The sequence below is a fragment of the Myxine glutinosa genome, chromosome 12 (genome assembly GCF_964187855.1).
Source record: "Myxine glutinosa chromosome 12, kmMyxGlut1.1, whole genome shotgun sequence".
In the NCBI taxonomy this organism is placed as follows: Eukaryota; Metazoa; Chordata; class Myxini; order Myxiniformes; family Myxinidae; genus Myxine; species Myxine glutinosa.
The window spans coordinates 15,064,027-15,085,150 of NC_136272.1; the positions used below are offsets into that span (position 1 = coordinate 15,064,027).

Below are 21,124 nucleotides of genomic sequence, written 5' to 3' on the forward strand. Positions count from 1 at the left end.
CCCACCCATGCGTAGCACGGGTACCTCACTAGCTTATATAATAATAGAATAGCCTACCTGGCGCTTTGCTGACGTACAAATTGGTCATCACGTCCCTTGCTGCTAGAGGGGGGAGCGGGAGGAGGGAGGGGAAGGTAGAGGGGAGGGGAGAGATGTATGGCATTATACATATTGTGGGCTTTTGTGAAAGGCTTTGACAGGCCCCTCCATTTTTGGGGGTGGGGGGGAAGAGGGAGGGAGAAGGAATGGAGGCCAAATTTACCTGTGTGAAGAGTGCTTTAACCTCGGTGTTGTCCAAATAAAAAAGGAAATGGTAATACCCTATGCTACCACCACCAGGTGGCGCTACATGGTACACATTTACATAGAGAATTTATGCTCTCCACCCCTCTAACCCCACCCTTCTCCCCCCCTACCCTCCCTCATACCCATGTGTGAGGCTGCGGCCATGTAGCCTATGTTAACCGCACACAAAGTTATATTTGTACCCCGAGATTGGAGTTTGTAACTTGAAGGATGCGGCCGTGCATATGGAACAAAGAAGAAACTAGAACGGCACTCAGTAGAGAGCATACCTCCGCCAGGTGAACAGTTTACGTTTTGTATCCCAGAGTAGACTAGAAAATCACAATACAGAATCGAATTTAATCGAAATCATCCGTCCACAACTTTTTAAGATATCCTGCTATGTGTCGTTTTTGGTCCGATCTCCCAATGGTGAAGAATCACTTCAAAAATTATACTATCCGGATCCGAATCCGAATCTTCACCAAAATATAATCATTTCGTCCTTTTCACATACGCTACATCTCTGCCAAATGTCGTCCGAATCCATCCAAAACATTTTGAGATATTTTGTTCACAAACAAACAGACAGACAGACAGACAGACAGACAGACAGGGGTGAAAACATAACCTCCATCCACCTTTGGTGGTGCAGGTAATAAAGCCACAGGGAGACGGACAGACAATGGCGTTTATATATAAAGACAAGAAACGCCGCGCAATGCAGGGTCGCTTCGCTGACGGGAATATTGAGAGGGATGGGGAGGGACAGGGGGGGGAGCTCCTTTTATAGATAATATGCTCCTCAATTCACTGAATTATTTCTATTTTTGTCCATCCAATGATTCATTTGTTTCCTGGTTGTTTTCTACAGGCCTTTTTATTTCTAAAAGCCTTTTGTATATACTATCGTATCCAGTTTGATGTATCAATAATTTTCGCATCTGCAAAGCTCTGAGATTCTTGCATATGAAACTTTCATATTTATTAATTATTATTATTGTTAATTTGTATTGTTGTTAGTTATTGTGCATTGTTGTGTGATTGTTACACAGGGGTTTTCCAGTCTCTTCGCCTTCTGTCTTGTTCGATGGATAAGACGATGGTCATTTGGGCTCCCGATCCAGACACCGGAGTTTGGTTGGAACAGGTCAGCAAGACTGCGCTCATGTGCTGGCTGGTAGAAAATAATAACACACATGACACCGAAGAATGAATGAATGAATGAATAAATGAATAAATTAATAAATTAATAATAATAAATTTATAATAATATAATTTATAATAATAAATTTTATAATAATAAATAATAAATTTATAGAATAAATAATGAATGAATGAATGAATGACATGACACCGAAGGTATTATAAAAATCTTGGGGACAGAATGCTGCCCACAAAGTAGTATCACCCACACTCCATAAGCAAAAAAGGTATCAACCTATTTATACCTATTTATGTCAGCCTTTGGATAGTTTATGTAGGGCTATAGATAGTTTATGTAGGCCTATAGATAGTTTATGTAGGCCTATAGATAGTTTATGTAGGCCTATAGATAGTTTATGTAGGCCTATGGATAGTTTATGTAAGCCTATAGATAGTTTATGTAGGCCTATAGATAGTTTATGTAGGCCTATAGATAGTTTATGTAGGCCTATAGATAGTTTATGTAGGCCTATGGATAGTTTATGTAGGCCTATGGATAGTTTATGTAGGCCTATAGATAGTTTATGTAAGCCTATAGATAGTTTATGTAGGCCTATAGATAGTTTATGTAGGCCTATAGATAGTTTATGTAGGCCTATATATAGTTTATGTAGGCCTATAGATAGTTTATGTAGGCCTATGGATAGTTTATGTAGGCCTATAGATAGTTTATGTAGGCCTATAGATAGTTTATGTAGGCCTATAGATAGTTTATGTAGGCCTATGGATAGTTTATGTAGGCCTATAGATAGTTTATGTAAGCCTATAGATAGTTTATGTAGGCCTATAGATAGTTTATGTAGGCCTATAGATAGTTTATGTAGGCCTATAGATAGTTTATGTAGGCCTATAGATAGTTTATGTAGGCCTATAGATAGTTTATGTAGGCCTATAGATAGTTTATGTAGGCCTATAGATAGTTTATGTAGGCCTGTAGATAGTTTATGTAAGCCTATAGATAGTTTATGTCGGCCTATAGATAGTTTATGTAAGCCTATAGATAGTTTATGTAGGCCAATAGATAGTTTATGTAGGCCTATAGATAGTTTATGTAGGCCTATAGATAGTTTATGTAGGCCTATAGATAGTTTAGGTAGGCCTATAGATAGTTTATGTAAGCCTATAGATAGTTTATGTAGGCCTATAGATAGTTTATGTAGGCCTATAGATAGTTTATGTAGGCCTATAGATAGTTTATGTAGGCCTATGGATAGTTTATGTAGGCCTATAGATAGTTTATGTAAGCCTATAGATAGTTTATGTAGGCCTATAGATAGTTTATGTAGGCCTATAGATAGTTTATGTAGGCCTATGGATAGTTTATGTAAGCCTATAGATAGTTTATGTAGGCCTATAGATAGTTTATGTAGGCCTATAGATAGTTTATGTAGGCCTATAGATAGTTTATGTAGGCCTATAGATAGTTTATGTAGGCCTATGGATAGTTTATGTAGGCCTATAGATAGTTTATGTAAGCCTATAGATAGTTTATGTAGGCCTATAGATAGTTTATGTAGGCCTATAGATAGTTTATGTAGGCCTATATATAGTTTATGTAGGCCTATAGATAGTTTATGTAGGCCTATGGATAGTTTATGTAGGCCTATAGATAGTTTATGTAGGCCTATAGATAGTTTATGTAGGCCTATAGATAGTTTATGTAGGCCTATGGATAGTTTATGTAGGCCTATAGATAGTTTATGTAAGCCTATAGATAGTTTATGTAGGCCTATAGATAGTTTATGTAGGCCTATAGATAGTTTATGTAGGCCTATAGATAGTTTATGTAGGCCTATGGATAGTTTATGTAGGCCTATGGATAGTTTATGTAAGCCTATAGATAGTTTATGTAGGCCTATAGATAGTTTATGTAGGCCTATAGATAGTTTATGTAGGCCTATGGATAGTTTATGTAGGCCTATAGATAGTTTATGTAGGCCTATGGATAGTTTATGTAAGCCTATAGATAGTTTATGTAGGCCTATAGATAGTTTATGTAGGCCTATGGATAGTTTATGTCGGCCTATGGATAGTTTATGTAGGCCTATGGATAGTTTATGTAGGCCTATGGATAGTTTATGTAGGCCTATGGATAGTTTATGTAGGCCTATGGATAGTTTATGTAGGCCTATGGATAGTTTATGTAGGCCTATGGATAGTTTATGTAGGCCTATGGATAGTTTATGTAGGCCTATGGATAGTTTATGTCGGCCTATGGATAGTTTGTGTAGGCCTATGGATAGTTTATGTAGGCCTATATATAGTTTATGTAGGCCTATGGATAGTTTATGTCGGCCTATAGATAGTTTATGTAGGCCTATGGATAGTTTATGTAAGCCTGTATGTAAAAAGTAATTTATAGAGATGTGATGAGGAGATTTACCATACTCCTTACACTGTGTTGGTGTTGCCGAAGCAGTTTCTGTACCTGGTTATGCTGGGTGGTTTGCCATTGCCTTCTCAGCAGTCAGGGCAGGAATTTGTAATTTGTTCGGGCTGCCGCCGATAGCTCGCCTGCTCTTCGCGAAGGACACCATGGGATCTTTAACGTCCCCCAACTAATGGTGGCAGACGGGACGCCCAGTTTAATGTCCATCCGAGGGACGGAACACACATTGATGAATCACCTCACCTGTGAAACACCAGAATCTCAGTGGTGTGCAGATGCGAAAATCGCTGGGCCAAGATGCAAACCCAGGCTGGACAGCTCAGACGCAGGTGCGCATACCTGTCGGAGTGTCGGCTATCCTGCCAGCCCGTAGAGATGTGGATCGATAGTATTTATGATTTGTCCATTTATTAGTGTAAAGAATTAACTCCTCGGTTTGTTTGACTGAGATTTTGATTCATCTGAACATAAATCCGGGATTTCAGTTGCGCTATAATTCCCATTTTATTGACATCCTCGATTCAGTCAATGGGGATTTATTTATTTATTTAGGGTAACATTTTAATGCTCAACCCAAATTGTCCGTGCATGACGATTTGACAAATGACGAGAGTTCATTAGTTGAGGGTGATCATTATGAGAGAAGATGTGAGAAAATTGGGATCCATCGAGTATGGTCGGCGAGATGATGTGCGAAGAGGAGCGTGGTGTTTCTTGAGATTGAATGTTTGGTGAAGATATTGTGCTTTACAGGTACGCGTCGGTGATGTCGGAGGGAACACCCTGGGGTTTCTTGGTTGTCAGTTTCGTGACGACGGCCGTGCCATAATGGGCTACGTTTTTCATGGTGCTCTGCAGCTTTGGTGTTTTGACAGCGAATCACAGGTGAGCACAGCCCTTGCACACCAGGTTAAAGAAAGGCCTTACTCTCGTCTTTGTACAACGTGATTACTGTCCTGCTTGGTACACCTCTATCAAAGTAGAATGATATGTACTGTATTTGCATAGTTGGTATACCTATGGTTGACAAACGTTGTTAACATTCATGTGTATTGTTACGGTTTTTAGAACCTTCACTAGTAAATTTTAGTAAATGTTTCCCTTATAAATGTTCCCCTGTAAATTTCCCCATCAATTGGCTTTGTTAAAGATCGCACCCTAGTTAGTCCATGTACAACACGTAGCGAACCATAGGACCTCTCCGTAGTTATTTCATTATTATGTGTTTCAGTTAAGGATCTGTTCCCAAGAGTTGAATCTGCATTGCATTAATCAAATAAGATAGGCCCCATTCCGTCCATTTTGCTCTCCCTCTCCAAATTGTGGTACTTCGTTTGCCAGCAGCGTTCGCCGCCGTTGCATTGGGCGGTTTGCTGGCACCACGCCGCCATAAGCCATGCGGTTAAGCCGAGGAAGAAGGGGGCTGAGCCACAAGAACAGGGTGTGGCACGTCGACTCGTCAGCAGAGGTGGAATCAGCAAGCCCTTACCGACCTACCAGCGCCGAGGTGAGCCAACCGGTAGGCGTGTCATCGGAGCCGGCGGCTTGATTTCTACACGGACCATAAAAGCGGTTGCTTGGACAGAGGAGTGAGGGAATTGGGTGAGAAGGTACAGAGGAGTTGAGTGAGAAGGTTCATGAGCAGTTGAGGAAGAAGACGTGATCCGGCAGATGAGTGAGGTACCCGACGAGGATACGGAGCATTTAGTGCAGCGGCATAGCAAAAATTTAAGAAGAATTGTGCATTTTGTGATGGAAGCACCAAATTTGGCACAATGATAGAATGTTATATTTAGAACATTTTCAGATATGGAACCACTTTGAAATTCACCCAAGGTCGCCGCCATATTGGATTTCAAAATGGCGGCTTTAAAAATCTGTAACCCTTAGGGGGGGTGGCGGAAACAAATCCTACAGGCACAATTATTGCCCCATTCACCCTATATCTTTTCTAACATCAGTAGACACATTACAGCGGCGATTCTGAGCTCAAGGGAACATCTCGGGGTCTGGGGAGTGAAAAATTTGAAAATTTCGGCCAAAAATACCCCTAAAAGAGGTCATTTGGTGTCAAATTTCAAGGGGGGTCGTGTATTGTCCTGGAGATAAAACATGCTGGTCCGTTGATTAACCCCTAATTAAACGACTTTTTTGTTTGTTTGCTCCATCCAGGTTTCAATCATGTCGAAGCAGTTCAAGTTAGTTCATGTTACCAAGCATGTAACTTCAACGCCAAAGACGCCACTGGACTGGGAACTCTGTGTTCTGTGTCAAGTTGATATAGGAGAGTCCCTACAGTGTCCTGCTGTCACGAAAAGAACTGATGCAGGTGCTGGATACAAGACACTTGAAGACAATCTATCAGCATTCAATAAACTAGGCAAGCTGCCACAAGACGTGGACTTGCAACGACTGGGTGAAGGCCAAGGGATAGCTGCCACTCTAGCTGCCCACCAAGCCAAGTGGCACAAGTCATGCAGGGTGAAATATAACACTACCAAGCTACAGCGGGTACAGAAGAGAAATCATTCAGAGGGAAGCCCTATCCCCAGTACAATCACAGATAAGTACAAGCTTACTAGGTCTCAGGCAGCTTGTGTTGATAGCATATGCGACAATTTGTGCTTCTTCTGCCAGCAAGAGCTTGGTTTGGAGTTTCATCAAGCAGCGACATTGGAACTAGATAAACACGTTCGCAAGGCTGCAGAGTTTCTTCAGGATACCACTTTGTTAGCCCAACTGAGTGCTGGGGACATGGTCGCAAGAGAGGCCAAGTACCATAAGAAATGTTTGACATCCCTATACAACCGCGTGAGGGCAGCAAAAAAGCTTGCTGAGCAAAGCCAGAGCACGGTAGATGTCATTTCAGCAATAGTCCTTGCTGAACTGGTAACGTACATAGAGGAAACTGCTAAAGAAGAAGACACTGCTCCTGTATTCAAAATGGCAGACCTCACCAAGCTCTACACAATGAGAATGGAACAGTTCGGAGTTGTGCTGGAAACACGAGTCCATACAACCAGACTCAAGGAGCGTATCCTGGCACACTTCCCTGATCTGCAGGAGCACAGGCAGGGAAGAGATGTCCTGCTGGTGTTTCAGGAAGACATTGGCAGTGCATTAGCCAAGGCATGTCAACATGATATTGACAGTGATGTTGTGCACCTGGCACGAGCTGCAGGGATTATAAGGAAGGATATGTTCCAGTCATCTCAGCCTTTCAATGGGTCCTTCTCAAACAAATGTCAAGAAGAGTCTGTGCCACAACTGCTGCTGACAATGGTCTCCATGATTTTAGAGGGCGCAGGCATCAAAGATCAGGCATGTCAGTCATCGGCATCGGCGTCTGTGACAATAGCTCAACTTCTCAAATACAACAGTGTGAAGCATGAGAGGAGAGGTGCAGGCACAGACGTACGACACAGCATTAGTCAAGAGACTCCTTTGCCAATATATCTTGGCTTGATGCTTCATGCCCATACGAGAAAGAGGGAACTGGTTGACACATTATCTGGACTAGGGATCAGCATTGCCTATGATAGAGTGCTACGGATCTCTGCAGAGCTGGGGAACGGGGTCTGTCAGCGCTTTCGGGCGGAGAAGGTGGTCTGTCCCCCAAAGCTCCGCGGTGGAGTGTTCACCACATCAGCTGTGGATAATATAGACCACAATCCCAGTTCCACGACAGCACACGACTCCTTCCACGGAACTGGTATTTCATTGATACAACATCCAGACTATGACAATCAAGGCACAGACCGAGGTATTGTCATCATCGGGGGTGTCTCAAATGTCAAGACTGTGGAGGACCTTCCACGGTATTACACAGATGTACAACCAGTTAGTTCACTTGCCAAAAGCCACCCTGTACCAGCTGGAACCCAGGCGTCGCTGCAGAGGAATCCTGCACAAGCTGAACTGGATAAAGAGAAGAGGTGGCTCCAGACTGTGAAGGATGCATGTGACAGTGGTGACACACAGAATCCAGGAAACATTTCTTGGGCTGCACATCACGCAGAGAACCAATCGGCCAAGGATACTAGTATCACAGTCACACCCACTGCCTTGCTTCCCCTCTTCCATGACCAAGCCCACTCAGTGGCAATGATCCGCCATGCCATGGATGTCGTGAAAGCAGCGATCAATGAGCTAAACCCTGGACAGATACCCGTCGTCACACTGGACCAACCACTTTATGCGATCACCAAGCAGGTGCAATGGAACTGGCCAGACACACATGGTGAAGATCTCTTTGTGGTCATGCTGGGTGGTCTACACACAGAGATGGCAGCTTTGAAGACAGCAGGAGACTGGCTGCAAGACAGCGGTTGGACACAGGCATTGGTTCAGGCAGAGATAGCAACAGCTGGCACAGCAGACTCCTTCTTGCGTGCAGCTCACGTCAGCCGTACAAGACGCGCCCACCAAGTAACTGTTGCTGCCCTACACATACTGCAGCATCGTGCATATGACATATACAACGAAAGAGCAACTGCAAGAGATGAGGAACCATTGGAGTTCGAGGCATGGTGTGACCAGAGAGCAGCGGCATGTCCACAGTTTCAGTACTGGGCCACTGTACTTAACCTGGAGCTCTGTATACTCCTCTACATACGTTCACTGAGAGAGTCCAACTTCACGCTGTACATGGACACCCTACCAGAGCTAGCTGCATGGTTCGCTGCATTGGGCCATATCCACTATGCTCGCTGGTTACCAGTCCACATCAGGGACATGGTTGGCATTGCAGAGAAACACCCAGATGTTGCTGCCAAGTTCCATGCGGGGCACTTCACATCCAAGAAGACTAGGCATGCTTTCTCCGCCATCTCCCTAGACCAGGCTCATGAACAAAACAATGCCACGGTCAAAGGCGATGGCGGGGCAGTGGGCCTAACTGAAAATCCAAGTGCCCTTCGACGGTGGATGGTGGCTGGCCCCGAAGTTGCTCGGGTCATCACAGAATTTGAGACCTCACAGCAACTGCGCCAAAGGGGAGAGCACACCCACCACCATGAGCAAACCGACAGTGTGCAGAAGAAGTTCGTCCAAGATGTCCGTGCACTGACAACAGTCATCGAAGAGATGGGCAGCCCCTTTGAAGAAGAAAGCACAGATTTGCTGGTCCTGGGCACACTGGAGATCTTGGGCCCAGCTGTTGTAGATACTGTGCGTACAGCTTTACAGATTGGGAGAGATCAGTTCCATTCATTTGAGAAGGAACGTCTGGCAGACAGATCCAAGCCACTCAATGATGTCATCAAACGCAACAAACTCCCGTTGTTTTCATCCATCAAGGTCAAAGCTGCCCAGAAGAGCAAACAACAAGTAGCCTCTGCAAAGAGTGATTCAGAGCTCTTCTCCAGACTATACATCCAGACTATATTCTCCAGAATCCAATATGGCGTCAGTAAATCAATTTCCGCCATCTTGAAATCCAATATGGCGTCAGTAAATCAACTTCTAAGTAGAACCATTCAATTCCTTGACCTCAAGTTTGTACATCCAGACACTAAAATCAAGGCTGTAGCTGGTATAGAACCAGAAATATTTGTAATTAAAGATTTTTAAGCCGCCATTTTGAAATCCAATATGGCGGCCACATTGGGGTGAATTCCAAAGTGGTTCCATATCTGAAAATGTTTTCCATATAATATTCTATCATTCTGCCAAATTTGGTGCTTCCATCACAAAATGCACAATTGGTTTGCTATGCCGCTGCACTAATTGTAAGGAGGAGAGTGGGTCCGTTTGACGGCGACAATCCCGCGCTTCATTCGCATTGTCCGACCGTGTGAGATACGAGACCAGAAGCTGCCGCTGGCTATTCACTTCCAGCCTGGAGCGTGGACCTGGAGCGGACCTCAATGCTGTGCCTCTGCCCGAACCTTCCAGCCCTGCTGTCCCACCTGGACCTTCTCCCTCTTCCAGTTATTCCTGCCTGCTATTCCCCTTTCGTGTAAGTCTGTGTGTTTGTCCTGGGGTATAATATAAGACTGTTTAAGGCTGCCCTGTGTCCTGCTTCTTCTTCTTCGTTCTGTATATTACTTTTGTTTCTTCTTCTCTGGTTTTGGTGTACATAATTAATTAATAAATAAAATAAAAAACCACCTTTAGAGGCCATTTTTCCCCGCAAAGCGGGGGTTGGCCTTTTTTCGGGAACCGTGGTTGTTGTTGTTTTTCGGTCCCCTTTTTGAAGCAATGTTTTACGGCCGGATGCCCTTCCTGACGCCAACCCTTTTTGCCGCCTTTAACGACAAACAGGGAATTACCAGTGAACTGGTACTCGATTAGCCGACCTCGGAAGGATGGCAGGCTGAGTCAACCCCCCTGGCGTTAATTCAGCAATCGACCGGGATTCGAACCCAGGATCCTTGGATCCTAAGCCGGCACCCTAGCCGCTAGCCCAACACCAGGGTACCTCACTCATCTGCCGGATCACGTCTTCTTCCTCAACTACTCATGAACCTTCTCACTCAACTCCTCTGTACCTTCTCACTCAACTCCCTCACTCCTCTGTCCAAGCAGCCGCTTTTATTGTCGGTGTAGAAATCAAGCCGCCGGCTCCGATGACACGCCTACCGGTTGGCCCACCTCGGCGCTGGTAGGTCGGTAAGGGCTTGCTGACTCCACCTCTGCTGACGAGTCGACGTGCCACACCCTGTTCTTGTGGCTCAGCCCCCTTCTTCCTCGGCTTAACCGCATGGCTTATGGCGGCGTGGTGCCAGCAAACTGCCCAATGCAACGGCGGCGAACGCTGCTGGCAAACGAAGTACCACAATTTGGAGAGGGAGAGCAAAATGGACGGAATGGGGCCTATCTTATTTGATTAATGCAATGCAGATTCAACTATTGGGAACAGATCCTTAACTGAAACACATAAGGTGTACATAATTAATAAATGTCTGTTATTTCTTACCTTTGGTTTCTTCTTTCCCCCGATCGCTTTTGTCCTGTCTCCAATTGAGTACCTGTGGCGCGATTTGGCCAACTGCTTTACATCGAGTTAGTTCCTTTGCTCACGGCTCGAATCGCGGCTTGCTAAACCGCTCGGCAAATACCATCTTGTCCGTGGTTCGAGCGGTACTTGTCTCCCTGATTTGCGGAGGGATTGGTAAAGGTATTCGGGAGAACACCTTGACCAATAACCCTGGCCAATCTCACCCCGCAAAGGAGCGTTATAAGTACCAGGACTAGAGACGGCCAGCTTAACAGGCCAAGGGGATTAACCCCCCCCCCCCTCCCCCCCTTGCTAAGTGGAGTGCCGTCTCTGAGATCCATAACAGTATGTTTGGTTGGGTACATTGTTTGTGTATTCATAACCACCGGGCCCTATATATATCTCCTTCATCTTCATCTGGCAGGAATGGAACCTTCATCCTGCGGTCTCTGGGCATGCAGGGTCAGTGAACGACCTGGCCTGGGATCCGGCAGGATTGTTTCTGCTTAGTGCCGGAGCTGATCAGACGACGCGCCTCTTCGCTCAGTGGGTGCACAGCCCGTGTGTGGTACGCATGACCATCCCCCACAATGTATGTCTGCATCCCGACAGCAATCATTACCCTGCGCTCGCGAAGCGAAAGGCAGGGTTAAGCATTCGGGTACGTACATACGTGTGTACATGTGTCTGCATTTTAAAAATTAATTTTCTCGGCAACCGTTGGTCCAATTGACATGACATTTTCATCAAAGGAGGGCCTCCTCCTGTAGAATAATTTAGTGAATATTATGACGTCACAGGTCACGTGGTACGGGCGCCATCTTGGAAAAACCAAAAAACTTTGCACCTCTATATCTCAAAAAACGCTGCACAGAAACAATTCAGACAGGTCTCATTGCAAAGAACTCTCCATGCGGAATACCATATGTGAATGATGACGTCAAAGGTGCCGCCGTTATGACGTCATAATTCGACAAGTAAAAAAACTTTATCCGATCAGGATAAAATTTATTGAGCATCTTCTCGATATAAATTGATGCAGAAATAAAATTATAATGACGTTGTATGTCACGTGGTTCGGACGCCATATTGTTTTGAGTGAAAAGCCTGAAAAACCACTGAAATCCAATTTTCTCCAAAACGACTGAACAGATCGAGGCCAAACTTTGCTGGCGGAATCGCATACCCATGATGAACAAAAAGTCAGTGAGCATGACGTCATGCGTCACATGGTTTCGGAGTTATGACGTTTTTAAGCATAAACTTTTGAAACCTAGCTCTTGCCTCATTTTTTATCCTATCGAGAGGAAACTTCACAGATGTGTTCAGCATATCAGTCTACTAAAACGCCCTTTTGGAATTTGCGATAGGTCACGTGGTTTGGCAGACATTGTTAATTAAACGCAAATAATAAAAACATTTATATCTCTTGAACAACTTCATTGATCGACGTGAAACTTCATACTGTAGTAGAAATCATGAAGAGTAAAACGTTTGCAAAATTTGAAGATGATTGGATGTACGGTCTGGAAGCTAGAAGTTGTTATTGCGTGAAGAAGAAGAGTCTTCTAGCACGGCATGGAATGAATTATCACACTGCAAATGACGAGCAGGCAAAGTACGGAGCGACCTCACGTGGTCATTTTGACCTCAAATAAAATTCTGATTTCAGATTTGTTAATCACTGAGGTATATTAACACACGACCAAAACAGATGTGGCGAAATTGACGATTTCTGACGAAAATATAACATTTGTGTCTGCATTTCAGTAAAGTAAAGTGTGTGCCATGTCAGCATTTTAAAAATTGAAACGTGGCTCATTGTAAATAACTCCATATGGGGAATAGGTATTGTTAACGATGACGTCATTGGTGCCATAATTACGACGTCATAATTCGACAGGGACAACGCTAGTCTGATCATTTTAAAATTATATTGAGCATGATCTATGCAACAATTATTTAGAGAATATAAATTTATGATGTCATCGCTCACGTGGTCTGGCAGCCATATTGGATCAAAAAAAAAGAAACGTTCAAAAATAGAAGAGTTGGCTCACACCAAGTTGACAGCACAGCGCAGGGTAAGTATTCTATGAATACCATCTGGTTAGTTTATGCTAGAGTCCCTGTATAAAGAGAGTTGCGCCATGCGCTGACCCGAGATTTCTGGTCACGTGATTTCGTGGCGCCATTTTGTGTCTAACTTCACCGTGCGTGAACGTCAGCTTGGTACGGGAATGTTGTTTATTGCCAAACAAAATGACTGGTTGTTTTGCTTTTGGTTGTTCAAACCAATCTGGGAAATATAAGATGTATAGATTTCCAAGTGATAAAGTCAGAAGACAAATTTGGGAAGCGAAAGTCAGACGAAAGAGCTGGAAAGCGATCGACTCCTCGAGACTCTGCCAGTTCTGAGTTTCACTTGTGAGGAGTGAACGGAGTAGTGATGAGTCTCACTTGTGAGGAATGAACGGAGCAGTGTTGAGTCACTTGTGAGGAGTGAACGGAGTAGTGATGGTGTCTCACTTGTGAGGAGTGAACAGAGTAGTGATGAGTCTCACTTGTGAGGAGTGAACGGAGTAGTGATGAGTCTCACTTGTGAGGAGTGAACGGAGTAGTGATGAGTCTCACTTGTGAGGAATGAACGGAGCAGTGATGAGTCACTTGTGAGGAGTGAACGGAGTAGTGATGGTGTCTCACTTGTGAGGAGTGAACAGAGTAGTGATGAGTCACTTGTGAGGAGTGAACGGAGTAGTGATGAGTCTCACTTGTGAGGAGTGAACGGAGTAGTGATGAGTTTCACTTGTGAGGAGTGAACGTAGTGGGATGAAGTGTTGGTCTGGTCAGAGTGTTGTATTACGGGCAGAGTTTTCCTACGGTCTGAATGTATGAATCATGTTCTGTACTGAATGTATGAACCAAGTTTTGTACTGAATGTTTACTGTGTTGGCCTCATCGTGTTCCTGGTGAAATTAAACAAGTTATGGTGAATACGACGTCTTATCTGTGCTTTTCCATATCTGTTCGACTAGACGAACCGTGCACACTGCAGGTATTTTTTAAAGTTTTTTCTCTGTTTAATTACGGCTTGGCGCAGTCGAAAATTAAGTGTTAATTAAGTCGCCAGCTATGAAACATATTATTAATCGATCAGGCAATATCCATCAGAGTTCTGGGCAAGGGTGTAGTAATAAATGAACGTTTCAATCTTACTAGATGCCGATGACGTTTTATTTATGTCAGAGACAGAAGCTGACTTGCAGCTTGTTAAATCATTACAATGGAAATTGAATATAAATGTCGATAAAACTAAAGTTGTACACTATAGAAATATGGCAATACCACGTACAGAATTTGTTTTAAGTGTGTTAGACTATATGTCGGCTGGAAGTCCTACACCGGAATTGCTCTCGGCACCCTTTAAAAAATATTGGAAATGCCCACACTCCTTTCTAAAAGTTATTAAAATTCAGAGAACGACAGCATTGGTTTGTCTTACTTATAATGTTAGCTCTTATATGCAGTGTTGGCTTGTAATATGCATTGCCATACCACTTTTAATATCACCACACAGCTCTTTTTCACGGCAATAGCTGAGTTTTTGACAAAACAAATATCACCTGTATGTAATAATAAGACTAAATATGTGCAGTAATTTTTTTTTTAGCAGGTTTAGAATATATCACCCCATATCGCGAATGTTCATGTATATCTAATCCGACACACTTAGACACAAAATGGCGTCCAAATTTGAGTTGACACAACTCTCTATATACAGGGACTCTAGCTCACACCAAGTTGACAGCACAGCGCAGGGTAAGTATTCTATGAATACCATCTGGTTAGTTTATGCCATCCACTGCTGCAAACATTGATAACTGTTGGTTGCATCACATTGCTAGCTTATTGTGGGTATCTCGCTCTGTGAGGCTTTAGTAGATCGTATTCCAGCGAATCAATTTGTATCTTCGTCCTATCTTTCTCATCTGAAATTTCAGGTACTGCAGTTATCCCAGAATGCAATAAGGGATAGCAGGATAGCCTAGACCTAGAGGAACGCACACTCGCCCCGAAGCTGTCTAGCCTGGGTTTGCATCTCCTCCCAGCTAGAAACTGTCATCCTGATGTTTTGTATGCAGGACGAGGCGTCAATGTGTGCACCATCCCTCGTGTGGACGTTAAACTGGGCGTTACGTCTGCTGGCATTAGTTAGTGTACGTTAAGGATCCCACGGTGTCCTTTGTGAAGAGTCGGCGAGCTATCGCCGGCACCATTAACAAATTGCAAATTCCTGCTCTAATCTACAGGGGACACTGCATCGGTAGCAGAGCTTCGCCATCAGCAAATGATGCTACCCACAGGCATGTGCTGCATACGAGAGAAGAAGAAAAATGCAGTAGTGCTTGGCATTCTCTTCAATTGTCAATAAGCTCTTGCGAGTTCATAGTCTCTGAGCCTTTCTTTAGAAATCTCTGAAAGTTTCGGCTTTCAAACGGTACTTCTTGACCATACGACCGACATCAACATTGGGGATAGTGGCTGTTTCTCGTCTACCCACGTACGTTTTCGACATCGGCTGGAGTAAAACCCTGATATTTTAACAATTTCTCATCCAAATAGTGATCTGGCAGTCTGAGTCTTTGGCCTGCCTGTTGCCCTTTCTTACGTTTGAAATACCTAATGAATCCCATAAAATAGCTATGAACGCTTCTCCTTGGGCATTTGTACATATCCCCCTCTTTCAACGCGGTTGTTTAAGCTTTTCACGGTGATAACCTTTGGACATTTTCCCACTGTGGTGAACAGGTACCCATATTGGAATGTAACGGTACTCCATCAAGACATACACACATTATGACAAACTGTGAAATTGAGTATTATAGACATGCACACTTACATGCCCCCACCCACCCCCTTCTCCTCCCTCTGCAGAGCACTTGGCATGAGTTTTGCAGGCCTCAGATTCATGGCTACGCCTTGCAGTGCCTTTCACCACTTCCTCATTTCCGTTTCGTCTCCGGCGCGGATGAGAAACTGTTGAGAGCTTTTGCAGCACCACGCCATGCGCTAGAGAACCTCGCTCGACTCGCAAGCCTATCGTGTGTGCATCTGGATCTCGAGCCGACACCGGTGAGCTGAAAATGCTTCATCAAAGACACTCGCGCGCACCAGGTGATGAAGAGGCACACAGTTTTGGATGCGTTTGAAAGCAATTTGGATTGATACCTGTTGCTTAAAAGCCAAGGGCTGAAAATATGGGTTGGAGTTACGCATTGAATGTCGGCCCAACTATATCGTCATTTTGGTGTTTCACGGACAGGGTGATTCATCAGTGTGTGCCGTACCTCGGATGGACATTAAACTGGGCATTCTGTTTCTGTCTGCCGACATTAGTTGGTGGATGTTAAAGATCCCACTGTGTGCTTTGCCAAGAGTAGTCGAGCTATCGCCGGTACGCTGAACAAATTATAAATTTCTCCCTAACTTCCCGAGTCGGAGTGGTGACCCGACGACCAAGATTGCGGCCTAGTGCCCGCTTCAATAGCACCAAAAAAACATCATCATCAATTCGTTTTATGTTCTCAGGGATCAATTCTCCGAGTCATCTATCTATAATTCCAGTAATCTCTGTGTGTGTGTGTGTGTGTGTGTGTGTATGTGTGTATGTCTGTGTGTTTGTCTGTGACCGCTGTTTCTCGACAACCACGGGTCCGATATACTTGAAACTTGCCAGGTATATTGCTGGGGACCCGAGGATGTGCCTTTTCAAGGTTTCATATTAATCGGACAAGTAGTTACCGAGCTATGTCCAAAAAACGATTCAACCAATCAGAGAGCAGCGAGTTATCACGTGTGCCGAACGTGGCGAACAGACTCTGCCTCGGACGGCACATTTGAGAGCGTATTCATTTATTTCACGTTGGCAAACTATGTTGGCGTTAAACTATGTTTTAAAACTAATTAAAACTAATTTGCGATTCTTTCGCTTTCCTGCGCGTTTGTGCACGCTATGGCGATTTCTTTACCAAACTCCGCAAGCCGTTCACTTTGGACCAAACCATTTCATGTAAATAGAGGGGGGGGATTGTCACCGTACTCGCAAGCCGTTCGCTTTGGACCAAACCATTTCATGTAAATAGAGGGGGGGGGATTGTCACCGTACTCGCAAGCCGTTCGCTTTGGACCAAACCATTTCATGTAAATAGAGGGGGGTGATATAATTTTAGATATATATATATAGTACGGGCATGCCCTAGTGAATAACAAATCGCCGTGAAGGCCTCGTGTAGTGCTAGACGTAATGACGTCCCATATGTGACACCATTTTACTACACCGCCATCTTACTAAATCCGTCGTCTCGACGCCTAGTGTCTGGCATTCTGCCCATCGCCTATGGATGTCAGATGGCATCAGATTATATGGGTCAAGGTGTTCAACTGCCATCAGCAAATCGATGGGACGGGTTGCGTGGTGGACGCCGGGATGACGTGTACATCCGTATAGGCCTAGCCTAGCACTAGATGTAACACAGCAATGACATCTCAGCGAAAAGAGCGTGACAGACGGATGGAGAAATCCGGGTACTTTAACATATGGATTAGAACGAATAAAACCACCGTTTAGAGGCCATTTTTCCCCGCAAAGCGGGGGTTGGCCTTTTCGGGGACCGTGGTAGTTGTTGTTTTTTTGGTCCCCTTTTTGAAGCAATGTTTTACGGCCGGATGCCCTTCCTGACGCCAACCCTTTTTGCCGCCTTCAACGACAAACAGGGAATTACCAGTGAACTGGTACTCAATTAGCCGACCTCGGAAGGATGACAGGCCGAGTCAACCCCCCTGGCATTAATTCGGCGATCGACCGAGATTCGAACCCAGGATCCTAGGATCCTAAGCCGGCACCCTAGCCGCTAGCCCAACACCAGGGATGGATTAGAACGAATGAAGGCAACATATCATTTAATAGTTTACTTGCTCCACAAAATGTAAAGAAAGTATGCGGTGTCGTGCAAAAAAAAAAAGGATATTTCAGGAAATGACGTTGTTGGTGATAAAGGTGAAGACAAATTATTTTTTTTTAAATCTCTGATTCTAGAAATAGTGCCTGGTGTTTGCTTAGCGGTTCGGGTGCCGGCTTGGGATCCTAGGATCCTGGGTTTGAATCCCGGTCAATCGCTGAATTAACACCAGGGGGTTGACTCAGCCCGTCATCCTTCTGAGGTCAGCGAATTGAGTACCAGTTCACTGGTAATTCCGTGTGTGTCGCAAGAGGCGACTAACAGGGTTGGTGGCAGGAAGAGCATCCGGCCATAAAATATTGCTTCAAAAAAGGGGACCACGGTGCCAGAAAAAGGCCAACCCCTGCTCAGCGGGGAAAAATGGCCTCTAAAGGCGGTTCTTTTTTTTCTTTTTCTGATTGTAGAAATGACAAACAATCTGCCTCTGTGTGGCCTGTTGTAAGAATCAGATCTACAACATTGTCCCAAGAGTAGGTTTAATTCAGAATCGATCTCTAGCAATACCTGTAAGAAATCAACAAGCCACATATCAGTATACAGTAATCATAGAAGTAAGTAATGGTTTTGCAATTAGTACAAGCAAGCTTAGAACCTAGAGTAACACGCACCATCTGAGAATGCACTACATCACACAGAGTAAATGTCACAGGAATCATCGGAGCGCTGTCCAGTCCGAATTCTTATAGGAGCCTCTCAGTGGACAGAGTCGGCATAACACTTGGGTTCAACTTAGACACAATTTCATTACATGGCCTATGAGCTGGTAACAAGTGGAGTATTTTAAAGGCAATGAACCCTAAAGGCAATGAACCCCCGCTCCAGCAGGGAAAATGGCCTTAAAATGCCTGGTGTGTTGTTGTGTTGAACCCTAAATGTACGAATAACGTGTTCAAGACTGAAGGTAACATACAGGCTTGCTGTCCGTCACCTTCAAGGTTTTTGTCTTTGTGAAAGCAAAGGAGATCTGTCCATCTCCTTGACTTCACACAGGGTGAAGAGAGGTTGGCCGAAGGAGCCTGCATTCCAGCATTAGGCCTTTCCAACAAAGCTGTTTTCCAAGGTTTGTCACGTGATTATTAACAAATGTACATATTGCATTGAATATTGTATTTCCTTCACAATTTTCCTTGTTAACTTTGCTGGACCATTCAGATGGCCTCATGTCAGATGTGATGAAGATGCGTAGTTTCCTTGTTACGTTGCAACTCTGCTTCTGTGTAGCGGAGGAGAATACAGGAAATACAAATGATGAAAAGGAAAGGAAGTCGGGCACAAGTGACCGTTATCCCCAATCCTGCTTTCATGCCTGCCAGCTTGATGGTAAACGGTTTATTTTAGTTGTACCTTTTTCAAAATGTATTTCCACAGGTTTGTGATTTGTTGAACAGGAAGTAATGGAGGGTGGCAGCTGTTGTGGAATGTTTTTGTTGGGTCGTTGGGGGGATCGGAGGGGTAGCGTGGGATCCTCATTAAATGAAACATTTTGTTGAGCAATATTTACTTTTAGTAACTTCAAGTGCAGTTAACTATTGGTTTAAAAAGGTAATCAACAAAAGTACATTGACTGCTCAGAACTGATCGTGAATTTGCTACACACTCGAAACACCATTTCCTTCCCCAACTGACTTTTATTTATTTGTTTTGAAACTCACTACCATTGACGATTCACACAAAGAGTATACACAAGGAAGTTTGACACAGGAGGAGGCCTTTTGGCCCACCATGCCTGTGCTCCATCAACACCACATTAACAATACCAGCCCGGAAGCACATCATTCAGCACTCCAGGTCTTCAAGACAGCTGTTCACTACAATTTCAGATCATCCCCATCCCAAACCACGATCATTTGGACCCTCATCAACTCCCCACTCATCCCCCCACCCCTACCACAATCTTCCTCCTACATTTCCAGTTTCCCCTTTATGAAAGTTTCCTTCTGTATCCATCTTGTCCACTTCCACCATTCTCTCCTGCCCCACATCCATTGTTTGCCCAAGTCAGCCTCCATCTTTGTTTTCAATTCTACTGTTGGTGTTTACCTCCTCCCAACTATTCCTTTCGCCCTGTTACGTCCTGCTCCGTTCAGTGTACTCGCACTAGCTGTTCCACGAGCCTCGGCTATGCATGAAAAAAATAATCACAAAAATGATATTTGCGTAGATCACATTGCGTAGGTCATATTGCGTAGATCACATTGCGCAGATCACATTGCGTAGATCACATTGCGTAGATCACATTGCGTAGATCACATTGCGTAGGTCACATTGCGTAGGTCACATTGCGTAGGTCACATTGCGTAGATCACATTGCGTAGGTCACATTGCGTAGGTCACATTGCATAGGTCACAAAGTGTAAATGTGTTTAGTTTTTTTAAACTTTTTGTTTGAAGACATTTTCTTCAGCAGAAGACTTGCCCAAGGGTCAACTGGAATATCAAGAACACAAACGGTTCTGATAAAGTCCAGCAATGTCGGAAATGGAATTTAACTCTGTGTAAAGACGGGAGCAGAAGGCGAAGGGTACGGGAGCAGAAACAGCAGAGCATGAAAGTTATAAGGCAGCCAGGAAGGCTGCAAAGAAAGAGGTAGCAAAGGCGCAGGAGGCATGTAGGAAAATGTTCGGAGAACGCTTGGATTCGGAAGAGGGTCAGAAAGCAGTATTCAGGATTGCAAAGCACATAGCGAAAGAGAGGTGTGATGTGATGGGGGTGAGTTGCTTGAAGGATGAAGTGGGACAAATCGTTGTCGACCCAGATGGAATTAAAGGAAGATGGAAAAGATATATGGAAATGCTGTTGAATACAGAGAATGAATGGGATGGCAACATAGAGAGTAACCCAGTTTTAGGACCGGCAGAGAAGATAACTGAGAAGGAATTTGAGGAAGCGATAAAAGCAATGAAGAGTGGAAAAGCGGGAGGGCCGACGGGAGTTGTGGGAGATATGTTGAAGGCAGCAGGAAGTTGGGGTGTGAAGAGAATGACAGAGATCTGTAATCTGGTGGTGAAAGAAGGCCGCATTCCAGTGGATTGGGAACTGAGTACCCTCGTCCCTCTATACAAGGGGAAAGGTGACCCTCTGGAGTGTGGCTCGTACCGAGCGATAAAGTTATTGGAGCATGGAATGAAGGTATTGGAAAGGGTGTTGGAGAGGAGGATAAGGAAGAAAGTGAAGATCGACGAAATGCAGTTTGGATTTATGCCAGGAAGAGGAACGACAGATGCGCTTTTCATTGTGAGGCAGTTGCAGGAGAAGTACATGGAGAAGAGGAAGAAGTTGTTTTTT

The 21,124-nt window shown here is 44.3% G+C and overlaps 1 protein-coding gene across 2 annotated transcripts in view; it reads left to right on the forward strand.

Annotated features, from left to right (window-relative positions):
* The window catches only part of ELP2 (elongator acetyltransferase complex subunit 2), a 68,953-nt gene that overhangs the window by 33,830 nt on the left and 13,999 nt on the right, over positions 1 to 21,124 (forward strand). The window contains exons 10-15 of one of the 2 annotated variants that reach the window (XM_068133221.2): positions 1,341 to 1,435; positions 4,634 to 4,765; positions 11,245 to 11,388; positions 15,756 to 15,953; positions 18,830 to 18,899; positions 19,061 to 19,159. In XM_068133221.2, the coding sequence (XP_067989322.2) occupies positions 1,341 to 1,435; positions 4,634 to 4,765; positions 11,245 to 11,388; positions 15,756 to 15,953; positions 18,830 to 18,899; positions 19,061 to 19,159 (738 nt within the window). The remainder of the gene's footprint in view (positions 1 to 1,340; positions 1,436 to 4,633; positions 4,766 to 11,244; positions 11,389 to 15,755; positions 15,954 to 18,829; positions 18,900 to 19,060; positions 19,160 to 21,124) is intronic. The other variant, XM_068133222.2, reaches the window with a different exon arrangement.